This window comes from Natrix helvetica (genome assembly GCF_964273705.1).
Source record: "Natrix helvetica genome assembly, chromosome: 1".
Classification (NCBI taxonomy): Eukaryota; Metazoa; Chordata; class Lepidosauria; order Squamata; family Natricidae; genus Natrix; species Natrix helvetica.
The window spans coordinates 296,989,988-297,007,284 of record NC_138548.1 but is presented as its reverse complement, the minus strand read 5'-3'; the positions used below and the strand labels follow the sequence as shown (position 1 = coordinate 297,007,284).

The following is a 17,297-nucleotide window of genomic DNA, read 5'->3' as shown; positions in this document are numbered from 1 at the left end:
AATGGCATTCCGTTATCTATTTTCAATATCATCCAACAACATTATATCTTTATAACACATTCAAAATAAAAATTATGTTTGATAACAAAAATTTTGCACCTCTTTTCTTAATCACTGTTTACAATTTATATCCAATTTCTCTTTTATCATGTCGATACAAATATTACATTATCATTATCAGTCATTTATTTAACAATAGTTTGACTAAATTTATCTTACTTTTTCCCCTTTTTTCACCATTTAAAATTTATACCAAATTTCCTCTTATCAAACCAATATATGTGTATACATTGTTATTATCAATTATTTATCTAACTTTATCCATAATCACTTCATTTTTAACATAATGCTCTAATTTTAACTAACTTTAACTAGTGTTTTGTTATTAGTTTTTATATCTCAACCAGTGTCTTTCCGGTAATAGTGTAGTCCTATTTCTTTTGCCATTTGTGGAATTAGTCTTCTGGTTATTTCCTTAATCAAATTTGTGTGGACTTCTCTTTGAAACTTGTTGCTTGTTACATATCTTGTAAAATCTTGAGACCCTCCATCAGCTTCTCTAATCAGCTTATCTTTGGTTATCAGTAGTGCTTTTGTCAAAGTTTCTCTCTTTAAGTCCATCAATTCTTCTCTTTTTTCTTCTTCTATACCTTGAGATCTGGAGTCCATCTATCTTCCCTTTCCATGTTCCACTCTTTCCATCTCCAACCACACGCAGTTCACTGTCAATATCCACAATTATTTTGAGAGCCAGGGCCTTCTGTCCTTCCCCAGGTAGAGAGGCAGTTGTCTTCAGGAGCTGAGTGAGGAGAAGGAACAGGTGGGGCCCATCCCAGATGCATGTATGCGAGGAGAGGAGAGCAATGGAAAGCAGTAAGCCGGCTCTCAGGGAAACGAAGACCTAGATGCTAGACAGCCCTTCTCTGGTTGGAAAATAAATAGTAGGAGTTTGGGAGTGGCAGATTGTCACAGACAACCATTCGTTTCCAATGTACATCAATCATGTCGGATTCCTTTGCTAGAACCAGGTTTGTTGGGACTAATTGTTCTATATTTGAAGTGCCAACGGAATCTCTCTGCTGGGAAATAATCGGGAGTGAATTTGCCTCAGCCAATGTGAACAAAACTGTTCCTGCCCTGACTTAAATAAAAAGTGGTTTGTGTTACTTGTGAGTAAGCAGTTTCTCATTTCTTGTGAAGGCTGGGTCAGAACATAATATGTTAATTCATACCCAGGCTCTAATGAACAGATTCTAATTCTAGTCTTAGCTAATCTGGCTGCTGTATTAAATTATTGCTCAATGACTTGAAAATAACTCAAGTTTTTTCTTAAAATATTGTGGCCATAATGAGTAATGTTCCCCTGAAACACAGGCAGAAATCTTAATGAAAGGGAATAAGGTTATTGGAAATATCTGAGGTTGTTACGCTTTCACAAAATAGGAAGCTATCATTCCAATAATTTCTGCCTGACTGAACAATTCAAAATCTATCTGAAGGAAGCAAAAACAAGCAGTATGTCACAGTTGCTGCATTTTTTAAAAAAAATCTTTATTTCAGCACTCATAAGTACAAGCTTCTTTTCCCCAGTCCCAAGTTTCAGCGGTAGGTTCATTTGCTACACAGTTTGATGGTATGTATTTTGTTTTCAGTGTTTTCAGATAACAAATATTATCTCTGTTCCCTCTTATCAAGGCAGCAGTCTTTACTTGACCGGTTTAATGAGTAAACACTGGGCAAAAAAGTAGCATTAGAACCAGTTATAAACTGTTCGTTGACGGTGTCTATGAGACGATTAATCTTCCCTATGCTTTCAGTGCAAAAACAAACTTTTTAAGCCTAGTGTATGTTTTTTTTATTATAATACTGTATGGCAAAATATATGTTGGAACACAAGTAGCAACTACAGATACCTAAACTATAAACCACTGAACATGCAGGCATTTAGGTGCTGCTTGAAAAGAGCATCTCATACTCATTACACAATGCTATGTGGTAAATATCTTAACGAGATCATTAATCTTTGTTCTTGCTTTTGCAAAAGAAAACTGAATTAAATTTAAAAGGACGGAAGGAGAATGCAATCAAAGCCTACATTGTAACCATAGTTACCTGTGGCCATCTGTCTTTGAAAACTATAGAACTTAAGTTAGTCTGTTTCATTGACTGCAACATGAGTGTCTTTAAATACATCAGTATTAATAGTTCCTCTGTGACACAATATTATTTCCCCATTAAAGAAGCTTTTCTGTGATTATTTTTCTCCCACTTTGGAAAGCAGGTGTTATCCTTTCTCAATAGTAGAATACAAAGATATATTTATTTAAGGAGATCCTGGAAGTAACATAAGCAGGAACTATGGTTACCGAAATTGTTTTAACAAACATTAACAAAATGTTTGTTAACAAACAAAACGTATTATGGGAGGTCAATTGTTGCGGATAGCCAAGATAAAAAAACAAAAGCAATTAGATTTGTTCCCCATTTTGGAAAAGCAAACAGAAAAAGCATAATCTTTTTCTAAGTTCTTTAAGAACCTCAGCATGCTTGAGAAGTGCTTTGATGTAAGAATTAAAGATGAATGAAAATGCTGATTATGCACATGTATTTAATCACATTGAACTTTTCTCAAGCTCTGTTTGCATGATATATCTTTATTTTTAAAGAACTGTGCATATGAAACAATTCCAAGTCTTGAGAAATGAGAGGATTTCTTTGTCAATGCATTTCTGTCTGTAATTGCAGGATTAAACTATCTAGTACTATTATTCCTTACTACTCAGATATTGAAAAGTTTGAGTCAAAACCAAGTATAATTTGCCTGATTTAATGAGAAGCTAAGCCTTTTTTCCTTTACAAGTCTAAAAGATGAGGTTTCATTCACTTGTGACAGATCCTCCAACTGTTTCCTCAAGAGTTTTGGGACTATAGTTCCCATCACTCCAAGCTATCATCAATTTGCCATAAGATCTCACTTTAGAGAACAGGAAACTATATAATACAATATGGGAAAGAATTTCAGGAGTTAAGTATTGTGGAAACTCAAGAGGAGAGTTACTCGTTCTTGCCTTTTGTTGTTTTAAAAAGAAATTAAAAAGAAACCTGAAGCATTAGCCATTATGCTAATGCTATGGGATGGGTTCATTCATCCTGCTAAACGTTGGTTTCTTTTACATTTTAACATTTTATTCTTGTAGAATAAACTATGGTGGTCTAGTTCATAAAAATGCCATAATGATTTAATTAACATAAACTTAAGCCAAAACAAAAACCAAAATATAGTACTTTAGCTTTAACTTAGCCAGCATGCTTTGAAATTTCATGGCTGCCAAAGCTATCATCTAATCACCTCTAAATTCAATGCATACGACCAAGAGACAGATTCAACTCATTTTACACAAGTTCATATCCAAAGCTGTACTATAAAGTGTTGAGAGAGATTGAAACAGTTCTATTTCCCAATCTTTTGCACATCTCTTTGGATTCATAGCTCCTTGAATATTTGTCATGTCTCTTCTTCGTATGTGGGATACAAGCTTTATTAAGTATATATATCTGTGTGTGTGTGTGTGTGTATTGTGTCACAACCCCTGGTATGCCCAAATATGGGAGGGAGTATACTGCTTCCCTTTTCTGTCTTTCGGCTCACCCTAGGAGCCATCCAGGCAGAAAGCCATTTTTATGTTGCCTTTGTTACATTTGTGTTGCATTTGTGCTGATAAATAAATAAAGTGAGACTAGTATAGATCTATTTCAAGCTATTTAGCTCTCATCAGCTAGCCATACCCTTACTGGGAATTGAACCTGGGCTGTATTAGTAAGGGTATGGCTAGCTGATGAGAGCTAAATAGCTTGAAATAGATCTATACTAGTCTCACTTTATCAGCACAAATGCAACACACACACACGCACACACACACACACACGCCATATATAAACCAAGTACATTTTCTTCTGAGTAAAAATGTGTATTTTTAAGAATCAGCATTCAGCCTTTATAATAGCACATAACAAGGAAGAACAAGATAAATTGAAAGAAGGTTAGAGAAGAAATACAAGAGATTACAAGACAGGAGCTGCCAAGCAGGAAAAGAGAAATTGGATACTCCCTATTAACTTTTGGTAAGGAAAGAGAGATAATCAAATGTGCATTGTGAAAGTCATTCAAAACTCTGGGTGGCCTCAACATTTTTTTTTAAATAATAGGGATAAAATAGTATTCTTCACCCTGCATTTTCTCATCTTTCTGAAAATAGTTTGTGCTTACTTCCTTGCCATTAGACTGGTGTTTCCAACCCTAGCCATTTTAAGATGTGGGGATTTGAGTCCCAGAATATTCTAGCTAGCATTCCCAGCTGATGTATTCTGGGAGCTGAAGTCCACACATCTTAAAACATTAAAGTTGGAAGTTAAATCTGTCCTTCCTGATTACATCTTTTGTCTATAAAATTGTAGTAGCACTACAATTTACAATTATAGATGTACATGGCCACATCAAGAATAATCTAGATTCTCATGGGTTACTTGCTCCTGGATAAGGATACCATATGCTTTCAGGGGACACATCTTTTGAAAACTTATTAAAGGGTTATCAAAGTAAGCAACTCACTGTTATGCTCTGCTAACCTTCCTATTATGCCATTAAACCACGGCTAATAACATGAAATGGTTGTCTATAATTTAAATTCTGGCAGGGATCCAGGAATGTATGTTCCTGTTTTCTGCTTTAAATTAAAGTGCCTTTTTATAGCTCTGCATCTTTTAATTGCAGAGCAGAAAGTCAGAATATTGGTTGGGAGTAGAGTTACAATAATCCCAATGTACCTAGAGAATGGAGGGACATTGGTTTTAAGTGATACCTTTTATGCTGAAGAGCTGTCTCTATCTTACAGGCTAACATGCATTTGAACTCCTTCAGGAGATGACAGTATTTGGAAGCAGGACTGATAGGCTTGAGTAAGAAAAACAACAGGTAAAGGAATATTCATTTTCTGAAGTTTTTTTGTTCACATTTTCCATCTGCACAAAACAATTCTACTTAAAAAAAAAGTGAAATATATTATTAGCCCTTGATCAGCACATATGATTTAGCTAATATAGCTGGATATGCTGTACCTTCACATAGCATGTGACTTTTAAAAAAAAGAGGAAGAATTGACCATCAATGTAAACAAGAACTGAATACATTGAATAAAAGCCATTCTTTCAAAGAGGAAGTTTAAAAATGCCCATGCCTTAGAACTGAGCACGAATATGAAAGAGAAGTTACAGCAAGTTAGATTTACAATCATAGATGCACATGGCCAATCAAGAATAATTTAATCCACTGATTTCATTCAGGGGTGAAGGAGTACCAGTAGAGCAAAGTTGGGCTCTTATACAATATTAATAATTATTATAGTTCCAGCAATGGGATTGCAAGAAACTTGGTTCAACAGCATAGGCATCTCTGCTATGGAAAAATTGAAGCAATAAAAAAAAATCCATACAAAGTTAGAGGCAGGTAGAAAAAGATGCTTGAGTTCCAGTACTCCTGTATATAGCTATGGATTCCTTCCAGATAATGCAGAAATGTCTCTGGGATCCCACACAGATGTCTTGCTTTAAGACTGTTTTCAAGGCTGGATTCTTTTACGGTAGAGATAAGCATTGCTCACTTGGTTCATGATAACCAAACTGATGAGAATAGGGCACAGCACAATTAGATACCAGGAGATTCCAGTCACAGTTGTGGAAAACCACAGGGAACACATGCCCAGCATCAAGCTGGCACAACCAAGAAGATACCCAATCAGCCCTGATGTGGCATGGTACAGTTTCAGTTTGGTAAGGGTCCAGTTCTTCATCAGTTTGGGATAGAGCAGGGCGAGCCCACCCATGCACTGCAGGCTAGCATATACCACTGTCAGCAAGCCAGTCTGGCCGTGCCAGGTGACAAAGTGCTCTTTCCCATTGAGGTACTTGTTATAGCTGATAATGGCCAATCCCAGCAATGCACAGATGAGAGCAAGCAGCTGTAAAGCCCAATGGAAGCGGACCTTGGCCTTGCGGGAGAAGGACCGGAGGAGGGAGCTCTCTGGAGAGAAAGTCAGCAGGGCCTCTGTCATCAGGAAGGAAAACTGGGAGAAGGGAAGAAGGAAAAAAAACCATAAGGGTTTCCCATATAAAGGTTAGCTGAATTTTTTTTTTTAGCAATACTTCATGCGAAAATTTGGGAAACGGTCAGATATTTAGTGAGAGAGTAATTTGTCAATGGGGGAGGCTCTATTCAAGAAGATACAGTACGTAACTTTTAAATGAAATTCTGCAAAAGCGAAAATACAGATAGAGACAATATAGAGAGAGATTCATTCTTGAAACAGGGCAGCAGAAGTGTTATGCTATTTTTCCCAACTTCCATAGTAAAGAATACGCACCTGTCCTCTATTATGTGCAACAAAGTATTCTGCCTTTTTGCATGAAGAGACAGCAAATTGAACAACTTGTTATAAAAGAGAAGGTTGTACAGGTAGTCCTCAACTTACAATCAGTCACCTAGCAGCTGTTAGGCAGATCCCCCAAAGACTACTTATGACCTAGTCCTGAAGTTACATCTGCTGCAGTGACCCTGCAGTCATTCATCCTTATGAACAACACAGTAATACTGTACTGCCCTCCTGCCTGTTCTCCTATTTCCCCACATACACGGGGTCTCCAGAGGCCTTGGATCTGCTTCCCATCCTCCTCCTTACTTAACTTTCTAAAAACTCCAGAGCCTGAGTCAGGGAAGCACAGTTTTGTTGTTGAGGCACATCTTCCAAGTGGCCATATTAAATTGCCATTCATAAAATGGCAGACACTTCCAGGATTGTGCCACATGGGGTTGTTCATAAAATGGTAGCCGCTTTTGGGATCGTGCCACGCAGCCCAGCAATGAAGCAGTTTGTTCTGTTTCCTATCATGGTCTGTGCAGTGCTATGGAAAATGCCAGCGCTTTCTACAGCATTGCCCAGTTCATGTTAGGGAACCATAATGGATTGTTCTGTTCTGCAGGGAGAACGAGGCAGACAGGGACTGAGGCAAGGCAGGTTGAAGCTAACACAACCTTTATTAACAGCTCATAAGTACGGCAAATCTCAGACCGGCAAACAGCAAGCAAAAGACAGCTGACAGCTCTTTTATAGTCGAGCTGTCAGGCAATTGACCAATCAGGTAGCTGGATTCTCCCGCTGGCAGGGTGCTGCGTCTTAGCCAATCAGGAGGCAGCAAGGCAAGTCTATGGTAGGGCAGTTCAATACACAACACCCCTCTCCTCCCAGTTGGCACATGCGTAGTCCGCCAAGTACGCTGGCCGACGTCGGATCTGCCCTGATCGTCTTAGTTCAGGGGCAGCGGCCATAGGAGGAGTCTCTGCTGGCTAAGCCTGCGGAACTGCTGGAGACTGAGCGGCCGAGGCGGCAGAATGAGTGATCATCGCTGGACCAACTGGACTGCCAGGTAGGGCTGGCGATGAGAAGTCGTTGGAGACGGGCGTGGAAGCGGCTTCGGGCGGCATTAGTTCACCAGGGCAGGATTGGGCCTGCCCTGGTTGGAAGTCTGGAGCACCGGGCGATCTTCGTCTAAGTTGATTAATGTGTCGGCGCCACTCCCTCCCATCATCAAGCTGGACCCTATAACAGTAGGGTCCAGTTAGCTGTGTTATTTGCCCAGGGAGCCACCCTGGTTTAGCTCCAGAGTTCTGAGCGTAGACCAGGTCTCCCACGTTAAAGTCTCGAGCAGTGCAGTCTGTGATGGGGCTTTTCTCTGGAACATAACTGGGGAGCAGCCGGTCCAGGGTTGTCCGGAGCCGGCGTCCCATTAGCCGTTCTGCTGGGCTTTGGTTGGTAACCGGACACGGTGTTGTATGTTGCGCCAGGAGGTATTGGGACAATTTATTTTGCCAATTGCCTGGCCCTAGGCGGCCCAATGCCTCCTTAGTAGACCGGACGGTTCGTGCAGCCAGGCCGTTGCCCGCCGGGTGAAATTGAGCCGTGGTTGCATGTCGGAAGCCTAGCTGGGGTCCGTTGTCAGACACCACCACATCAGGCAACCCATGGGTTGCAAAAAGTCTTTCCAGTACTTTAATGATGGCCTCTGAAGTGGTGGATGGCATGAGCGCCAGCTCCACCCACTTCGAGTAGGCGTCCACTACAATTAGAAAATTCTGTCCCAAAAATGGGTCAGCGAAATCCAAATAGATTTGTGCCCATGGAGCCCGGGGCATGTCCCACTCTCTGACGGGCACTGACGGGGGAGCTGGCCTTGATTGCTGGCACTGTTGGCAAGCAGCCACCCAGTCTTCTATCTGCTGGTCAATTTTGGGCCACCACACGTAGCTCCTGCCCAGCGCTTTCATGTGCACGATTCCTGGGTGAGCAGTGTGCAAGCAGCTCAAAATTGGTGCCCTAAGCTTGGGGGGAGGTACTACCCGGCTTCCCCACAGCAGGCATCCATTGAGAACGGATAGCTCATGCTGGCGTACAGAAAAGGACTGGAACTCCTGACCAACTGGCCCTTGCGGCCACCCCCTGCGCACCCAGTCCAGCACCTGGGAGAGAACAGGGTCCTTGGCAGAAAACCTGGCAATATCCTGGGCGGATATTGGCATAGCTAGTTCCTCAACTAGTAGGACAGAGGCAGCGGGAGCAGGGTCAACCACCAGCGCTGGCAGGGGGCAGCGGCTGAGGGCATCAGCATGCCCCAAGTTCTTTCCTGGCCTGTAAAGCAGCTGGTAATTGTAGGCAGCCAGGAAGACTGTCCACCTGGTCATTCTAGGTGACAATATTTGGGGGGTCTGGCGGTCCCCTCCCAAGAGACCCAAGAGGGGTTTGTGGTCCATGACTAATTGGAAAAATCGACCATAGACATAGTCATGGAACCGCTTGACCCCTGCTACAGCAGCTAAAGCTTCTTTGTCTATCTGGCTGTAGTTTCTTTCCGCAGCTTAGAGAGTGCAGGAATAATAGGCAATTGGGGCCTCTGAGCCATTAGGGAGAACGTGGCTCAGCACAGCCCCAATGCCAAAAGGCGATGCATCGCACGCCAGTACCAAGGGAAGGCGGTCACTATACTGAACCAGCAGTGACTGGGACGTGAGAACGTCCTTGACTGCCTTAAAAGCATGGGCTTCCTAAGGACCCCAATGCCAGGGCGTCTTAGAATCTAGGAGCCTGTGAAGAGGCTCTGCCAACGAAGCCTTATGGGGCAAAAATATGGCGTAAAAATTGAGAAGCCCCAGAAAAGCCTGAAGCTCTGCCTTAGATGTAGGTGTGGGGGCTTTTTTGATTGCCTCAATTTCGGACGGGGTAAGGCAGATGCCCTTGGCATCCACAAGGTACCCCAAAAATTCTGTGTTGGGGACTCCTAACTTGCATTTGCCACGCTTAAGTTTAAGCCCCGCTTGACAAAACCTATGCAAGACTGCCCTTAATTTGATGATGAGGTCGGCTTGATCCTTGGCGGATACAAGCACATCATTGAAATAAGGCACCACCCCAGGCAGCCCTTGGAGCAATCGCTCCATCAGGCTTTGAAAGATGCCTGGGCAATGCTGACCCCAAACTGTAACCTCTTGCACTTAAAAGCTCCCTGGTGGGTCACTATGGTCTGGGCTAAGGCGGTGGCCTCATCCACAGGGAGCTGTTGATAGGCTTGTGCTATCTTAGCAAAAACATTACCCTGGCCCAGGGAGTGGAGCAGGTGCTGCACCACAGGTACAGGGTAAGGGTTGGCTTGCAACCCCCTATTGAAGGTGCATTTAAAGTCACCACAGATCCTAATGCTCCCATCCTGTTTGATGGGTATGACAATGGGGGTCTCCCAGGGGGAGTGGTCCACTGCCTCTAGCACCCCTTGCACGATTAATTTATCCAATTCTAAATCTACCTTGGGCCATAGGGCAAATGGCACCCTCCTAGGCTTAAGGTGGATTGGTGCCACCTGGGAGTCCAAATTAAATGAAATAGGTGTCTCCGTATATTTACCTAGCCGGTCATCGAAAATGTCTGCGAACTCGCTGGTAAGCACAGCGAAAGGGTCTGGAACCACGGAATGGATGCCGGAAACGTTGAGCCCCAGCGTGGAGAACCAGTCCAGCCCTAGGAGGTTGGGCAGCTGGCCGTCGACAGTGACGAGAGGGAGAGGCCCTTTGAAGTCTTGGCAGGTGACCTGGAATGTGCCACAGCCCACAATAGGGATCTGCTGCCCTTGATAGTCCCTAAGGCGAATTGGGCATTGCCTCAGGGTAGCCTTAGTAAGGCTGGGCAGCATGCGCTTAATTGTGGCCCACGAGACAAGGGATTTTGAAGACCCTGTGTCCACCTCCATTTTACAGGGCTTCCCCTCAATTTGGACAGTCAGATATATTTTGTGAGCCAGCTTTGAGAGCGATGCGTGACTGACAGCCCATTCAGAGTGCTGCTGGTCATCGGCAATGGCAAAACAGTCCCGACGGTGCGCAGGCGCTAGTGTTGTGGACTGCCTTGGCAAGGCGTGTTCGGGAGGCCGAAGAGCAACTGGCATGGCCGCCCTGCACACCTTGGCTAAATGTCCCTTCCTATCACAACGTTGACAATGGCGGCTTTGAACCTGCAATTTGCCCTTGCATGGTTCCCGCCACAGCTGAGGCAACCTGACTGAGGCAAAAAGTCTCTCTGTGACCGGCTTTTTCGGGTTGTCAGTTTGAGGCAGCTGATGTCCTCTTCAATGTCTGAGAGATCGCCTGCTTCGACCTCGTTGTAGTGGACAGCGTGGCCACTGCTGGCATGAGTGGCTGGCAGCAGAAATTTTTGAATTTCTGCAGTAGACTTGTCAGACATCTCGTATGCCTTGGCTTTGTCCACGGCTGCCTGAAGTGTCAGCTCTTTTCACACCAGCAAACGCCGCTGGAGTCTGAGGTCTCTGATACCACAGACTAGCTGTTCTAGCAGGGCATCGTCCAGCACAGGGAAATTGCAATGAAGAGCCGCCGTTCTGAGAGACGCCATGTAATCCGACATGGATTCTCCCTCTCTCTGGACTCTCTGTCGGAATGCATAGCGCCTCGCCATGTGTGAGGGAGTTGGAGAATAATGGTTCTTCAGCTTCTCCAATAGCATCTCCCAAGGCATTGAGTGCACTGACTGAGGGGCTGCTAAAGCCCTGGCTGTGCCAAACATTTCGTGGCCACAGGCGCTGAGGAAATAGCCTCTTTTACAGCCGCTAGACAAACCAGTGAAGTCGTTTGCTTCCAGGAAGCACTCAAGCATCCCATGTTTTGGTGGCTGGGCTGAATGCCGAGAATGCCGGTTGGGTAGCCATCCTGAGAAGGACGGGCGTGAAGAATCAGAGAAAAAAAATTCAGCGATGAGCAACGTCTCATCGCTTAGTGACTCGAGACAGCTCTAACAGTGACTTCGCCTTTGTCCTTTACCTCAGACCTGATCCCACCGTCGTCGCCAGTGTTCTGTAGGGAGAACGAGGCAGACAGGGACTGAGGCAAGGCAGGTTGAAGCTAACACAACCTTTATTAACAGTGACAAACAGCTCATAAGTACGGCAAATCTCAGACCGGCAAACAGCAAGCAAAAGACAGCTGACAGCTCTTTTATAGTCGAGCTGTCAGGCAATTGACCAATCAGGTAGCTGGATTCTCCCACTGGCAGGCTGCTGCGTCTTACCCAATCAGGAGGCAGCAAGGCAAGTCTATGGCAGGGCAGTTCAATTCCTGATTGGCTAAGTTCTGTTACTGGGCCACAGCTGCCATTGCAGTGCGGCTACAAGGAACAGTGTTGCTAGGCAACATAGCCCAGCAGCAAAGCAATCCATATTGTAGCTGCACTAAAATGGCAGCTGCATCTATGATGCAGCCACACAGCCCAGGAACGCCGAGGGGTGATGTGGCATGGTCTCCTTCCCCAATGTGAGGTGCAGAGCTCTGGAGAGCTTCAAAAGCTATGTCAGTGATGGGGAATGGGCAGAAAGTCAAAGCCCTGTGGGAAATCAGTGCAGGGAGGGAGAATCAGGCCCCAGGGCTGTGGAGACCCCAAGAGGTGGGAAGCAGAGCATGGAGTGTTTTAGGAGACCTTGGGAAGCCCATGGCAGGTGGGCATGAGCCAGGACTTCCAGGACCTCCCCCCCACCGGCCAATGGGCACACTGTGTTCCGCTTAACGATCCACATAGTCATTTTAACAACTGCAGAGGGTGGAGGTCATTAAGTGATGTGCTCTCTCGATTGTAATGGGCAGGCTGTATTGTGGTCATTGGTCAAGGATTACCTGCATAGTTAGTTATTTGAGGAAAAAAATCTAGAAAACATAATCTCATTTGTCTGGCTTACCGCAAGAGACATTAAGAAAGGATGCCAGGAGAACAAACCTGGAAAGGAATGAGAGCAAAATCAATCTTTGCTGGTTAATCATGGCTGAAAAGATAAAGTATGCTCCTTACATTCACTTCATTCGTTGGAGTCTTAAAACACCCTGGTGTGAGATAACCCGACCCAAGGTTTCTATCATAGCTGTGCCTATGCTGATACTGCATTTGGGAGCCCCTGGAAGCCACCAAAGGTAGAGCCACCAAAATCTGGAAGCTAATTAGGGACAATTTTCATCCTGTTTTCAGACTGGGTACTTTTAAGGGTAGAAATAGAAGCACAAGGATTTCATTCCCATTCCTAAATTCTCCCAAATTACGCAAAACAGGGTCAACAAGTAATTATTGCCCTTTCTATCCTTGTATCACTAATAAGATTTCTGCAGCTAAGAGGTTAAAGTGTAGCCCAGGACAGAAGAACTGACACGTCCACAGATAACTGAAGTACAGTATTAATATGTTGACTGAGAAACTACAAGTAGAACAATACTAAATATGCCAGTATTGGAAGCCCATTTATTTGTGAAATAAGTAATGTTGAGGTTCTTTTCAAATATGAATCTAATAATCTCTTGGGGTTGAGGAAGAAATAAAACATGTCCATGGAGAATTTTTTAAAAAAAGAAAACAGATTATTATGAAGTAAATTTTTAAGTGCTAATTCATGAAACTTTATACTACATAATATTTATAATAAGGTAACACAACATACATTCTCAGAATTAAATGTTAATCAGTTTGGTCTAGTGGTTAAGATACAAGGCTAGAAACCAGTAGTTCATGAGTTCCATAGTCCCGCCTTATCCATGAGAGCCAGCTGGGTGACCTTAAGCCAATCATTCTCACAGCCCAATTCACTTCAGAGTGGTGGTTGCAGGAAAATAGAAGAAGGCAAGTGTGTTGGATATGTTCACTGAATTGAGTTACTTATAAAAAATAATAAAGACAGGATACAAATAAAATAAACATTATTGTATTGATTTATAATTTTGTTTCCTGTGATCCTGCAAAATGATGTACATTCTCAAAATTCTTTATTCAACATGGAAAATGGAGCTTAATTCATATTACGCCTTTGCATTCAAGGCTCTTATTTCACTGTCATCTTCCTTTTACTAAGAGAAATGGATTACCTTTTTTTTTTGCAGAAGATACAGAACTATAACTAGATTGGAGAAGACACTGCAATGAATGGGATGAAGTCTGTAGTCAGTCAAACAAAAGCAAAGGCTATGCACACTGACCAAATTCAGCAAGGCAGTGCAATATGGATGCAACCCAGTTCATAATCACAGATTATTATACATTAAGCATCCTTATGGCTAGAAATTGGAAGATCATGACTACTAGTCCCATGATAGGTATGAAGCCAGCTGGGTGACCTTGGACCAGTCATTCACACTCTCTCTTTTCCCTAGGAAGACAATTGCAAGCCACTTCTACATACTTTTACCTTGCCAAGCAAACTGCAGACTTGTCCAGACAGTCATCAGGATTAAACAATGACTCAAAGGCATGCACACAAATATAACTTTTTTCTCTGAGAACTCGAGGTAGCATTTATGAATGGGGTCTTTCCCAACACTATCACAGCTATGATCCTATAAGATAAGTGGGGCTGAAGGCATGATTGGCCAAAATTTATCAAGAGAACTTCATAACTGAGTGGGATCTGAATCTAACTAGCTCAAGTACATCTTACCTCCCCACTTCACTAATTCTTTTAATTATATATAGCAGTACAGTTGAAGTTGGAAAATCCAGAGTAGAGTGTTGGTCAAAATGGGTGACTAGAATTGCCAAGATCCAAGTCTAACTCAACCAGGGAGGTTACTGACTGACTTTCAGCCTGCCTTCCTCTTCCCCCCACCCCCCACCCCACTATGTCCAGCTTTGCCTTCTAACTAAAGTCATCATCCAGCAGGACGATCTGTACTGTACAATATATCATAAGCATTCCTGTCCATGTTTCAAGTACTATTGGGGAAATAACACCACATGGTTCTCCCTTTGTTCTTTACTTACTTGATCCAGGTCTGGTGAGTACCACCATAACAATGGTGAATCCAAGGGAAACCAGGTGTGCGGTTGCACCAAAGACAGTCCTGAGAGAGTGGTAAATCCGAGATTCCGTTTCAACTGTCAGAGCCATGTCTTCTGGAATACGAATAAGGCGTTGGCCTTCCACTGTCCACTAATTATTGATCTTCTGTGTTTACATGCAAGACCTATCAAGGGTTCCAGAATATCAAAGTAAGGGAAAATTCAAGCACTACTGTCTTTAAACAAAAAAAATCTGCTTCAGGTTTCTCATGCTTCTGTCAATTATCCTGTGTGAATAAATGTAAAGAGATAATATTAAGAAAAGAAGGAGCAAAATAAAAGCATCTGGAAACCCAATAATCATCTTTAGTCCTCAAGTATAATCAAACAAAACCCTAGGCTAGTGATGGCGAACCTATGGCACGCGTGCCACAGCTGGCATGCGGAGCCATTTGTCAGGGCATGTGAGGTGCTGCCCTGTCAGCTGGCCGGCACGCATGTGCACGCTGGCCAGCTGAGTTCACCCTTTTTTAAAGCCTTTTTTCGCCCTCCCCAGGCTCCAGAGGCTTTATAGGAGCCTGGGGAGGGTGAAAAGAGCCTCCCCCGCCCCCCCTGGAGGCCCTCCGGAGGCTTCATGAGCTTTCCTGAAGCCTCTGGAGCGCAAAAAATCATCCCTATGGGCAAACCAGAAGTTCGGGAATGGACTTCTGATTTGCTCGGAGGTTCGCTTTGACTGCTCCGGAGGCTTTAGGGAAGCGTCCTGAAGGTCCCTGAAGCCTTCAGAGGGCTTCCGGGGGGGGGGGGGCAGGCGATGCTGTTTTCGCCCTCCCCAGGCTCCTATAAAGACTCTGGAGCCTGGGGAGGGCGAAAAAAGCATGCAAAAAATGGGAGGTCGCTCCTGTAGTGTGCACATGTGCACTGAGGGGGGTCGCGCATTGCATTATGGGTGTGGCACGCCTGCACACGACCCCCCTGCGCTCCCCCCACTTATGGCACGCGAGCCAAAAAAGGTTTGCCATCGCTGCCCTAGGCTATCAAAGCAGTCTTCATTTCCAACAAGAATGTGCCATCAAAACCTGGGATTCTGCCAGAAAGGAAACCAAATTTTAGATATTTTTAGGTTCTGAATGTAATGTAATATCTGTGGAAATACATCTCAATCATAAACTATGAGTATGTTTGAATATGTATCGTTAAAGAACACAGAAGGGTTCATCTTCACATCTGTCATGCTGCCCATCTTCAGTCCTCTGCAGCATAGTAGATGGCAAACACTTGAAATTCTGAAAAATAACATTTCTAGATAAAACTCCTGAAAAATTGTTCAATCAAAAGCACTAATAGAAAACAACAGTGTATTATTTTTAATTTTTATGCGCTATACAGCTTGCAAGCAATCTGTTCACTCAATTTTTATTGTTCAGGGTTATATAAATATAAACATGAAAATATTTTTTCCTCTCTTCATATTTACTCTTGCTAATTGATGGTAATTTGTCCAAGGCTACCAAGTGAGCATCACCCTGAGACGTCTTCTGACATTTCAAAATCCATCCATTAAATTATTTGCACCTGAAGGAATAGGCAAGCAACTTAAATATATAATCATACATGCATGTGTTTCTTACACCTTTTCATAGAGAAAGCTCATTGCTAATGAGAATTACAGTTCTATATACCCTGTAACAGCTATTTTGGAATCATAAATTTATAATATGCAAATTCAAGTTGCCACAAATTTGCTTTACCTATATGGGGAGGCCGTAATTAATGAAAACAACTGAGAATTCAACTCCAAGTTTTGTAAGAAGCTGAATCTATAAAGATACAACCTTAATTAAATAAAGCCACGGGATTAAAAAGAAATGAGACTGGAACCAAGAAATCTGACTAACTTTAAGACAGGTTGATCCTACCAATAGGCTTTCCTATCAGACCTTGTTCAGGTATGCCTAAATAAATAAAATGTATAACGTGCTAGCTTATTGGCTAGGTTCCTTACAAGATGCTGAGCCACAAACAACACAATCCTCTTTTAGCCCTAGGCTGTTCTCTCTAATACAGTATTAAGGCAAAGAGACAGACGTCATAGCCTTCCTTCCTTTTCTTTCAGTGGCAAGGCAAGGCTCCCTCCTGAGCATTTTGAAAAAGAAGACGAGGACAGCCTGCATTTCGATTGAGCACCGCGTATCTTAAGGGCACAATCGAAAGTGGAGGTGGCTGCTGGAAGGAAGGAAACACGAGAAGCTACGCTGTCTAAAGAGACGCACAGCTGTCAGGATTCCGTCCAAAACGATGATGCACAATTTCGACAATCATTTCGGGGAGAGGCAGAGAATGTGCCGATCTTCCGCCTCACCTAATCCGACAGCACCAGGACATAGATTCTCCTCGGATAAAGCAGCCGCTCCCTACCTCGGCTTTGCCCACCCTACATCTTGCATTGCAACTGGCATAGGCGATAAGGTCTGTTAGTACAAGAGGTGTGGAGAGATGCCTCCACCAACCAAGGACCACCACACCTAGGGTTTCTTTTTGCCAGAATGATAAGCGTTGAGTTCCCGGGCTGCTGTTCCACAAAAAGCATCCCAAGCCCTGGAAACCCGAAGCAGAGCCCACCCCCTTCCGCAGATCTGCCCTAATCCGCCCACAAGGCTCAGCAGGCTTTGAGAAAAGCATCCCTCTCCCAGCGCCAAGCCAACCGCCTTGGCGGAGATTCCAAAGAACTCACCTCCGCCGAGAACAGCAGCATCGCAAAGGGGCATCAACTCCGGTGGAAGCCGAGGAAGTATCTGATGCCTTTTGATTGGCCAAGTCCACCCAGCTTGTCATACGTTCCACCTACCCTGGGGGCCGGTCTCGGCGCCTGAGAGGCTGAGCCGC

General features: G+C 43.7%; 1 protein-coding gene across 3 annotated transcripts; it reads right to left on the bottom strand.

Moving 5' to 3' along the window:
• Positions 1 to 3,947: 3,947 nt before the first annotated feature.
• On the bottom strand, positions 3,948 to 17,289 carry CYB561D2 (cytochrome b561 family member D2). 3 transcript variants are annotated; one of them, XM_081936782.1, is made up of 4 exons: positions 17,146 to 17,289; positions 14,397 to 14,701; positions 12,337 to 12,374; positions 3,948 to 6,119 (listed from the first exon to the last, which is right to left on the bottom strand). In XM_081936782.1, the coding sequence occupies exons 2-4, from the start codon at positions 14,521 to 14,523 to the stop codon at positions 5,616 to 5,618; spliced, it is 669 nt and encodes a 222-aa protein (XP_081792908.1). In that variant the 5' UTR covers positions 14,524 to 14,701; positions 17,146 to 17,289; the 3' UTR covers positions 3,948 to 5,615. The 3 variants fall into 3 exon arrangements, with proteins under 3 accessions (XP_081792908.1, XP_081792909.1, XP_081792910.1); XM_081936783.1 differs by having other exon boundaries at positions 14,397 to 14,599; positions 17,146 to 17,288; XM_081936784.1 differs by lacking the exons at positions 12,337 to 12,374; positions 17,146 to 17,289 and having other exon boundaries at positions 14,397 to 14,535.
• Positions 17,290 to 17,297: the final 8 nt, after the last annotated feature.

What these genes read in the sequence shown, in the direction of transcription:
- CYB561D2 (XM_081936782.1), bottom strand. Translation starts at nt 14,523, where the DNA reads ATGGCTCTGACAGTTGAAACGGAATCTCGGATTTACCACTCTCTCAGG. An exon ending in ACTCACCAGACCTGGATCAA is followed by an intron (nt 12,375 to 14,396) that starts GTAAGTAAAGAA and finishes ATTCCTTTCCAG; the next exon opens with GTTTGTTCTCCTGGCATCCT. An exon ending in CTTTCTTAATGTCTCTTGCG is followed by an intron (nt 6,120 to 12,336) that starts GTAAGCCAGACA and finishes CCCTTCTCCCAG; the next exon opens with TTTTCCTTCCTGATGACAGA.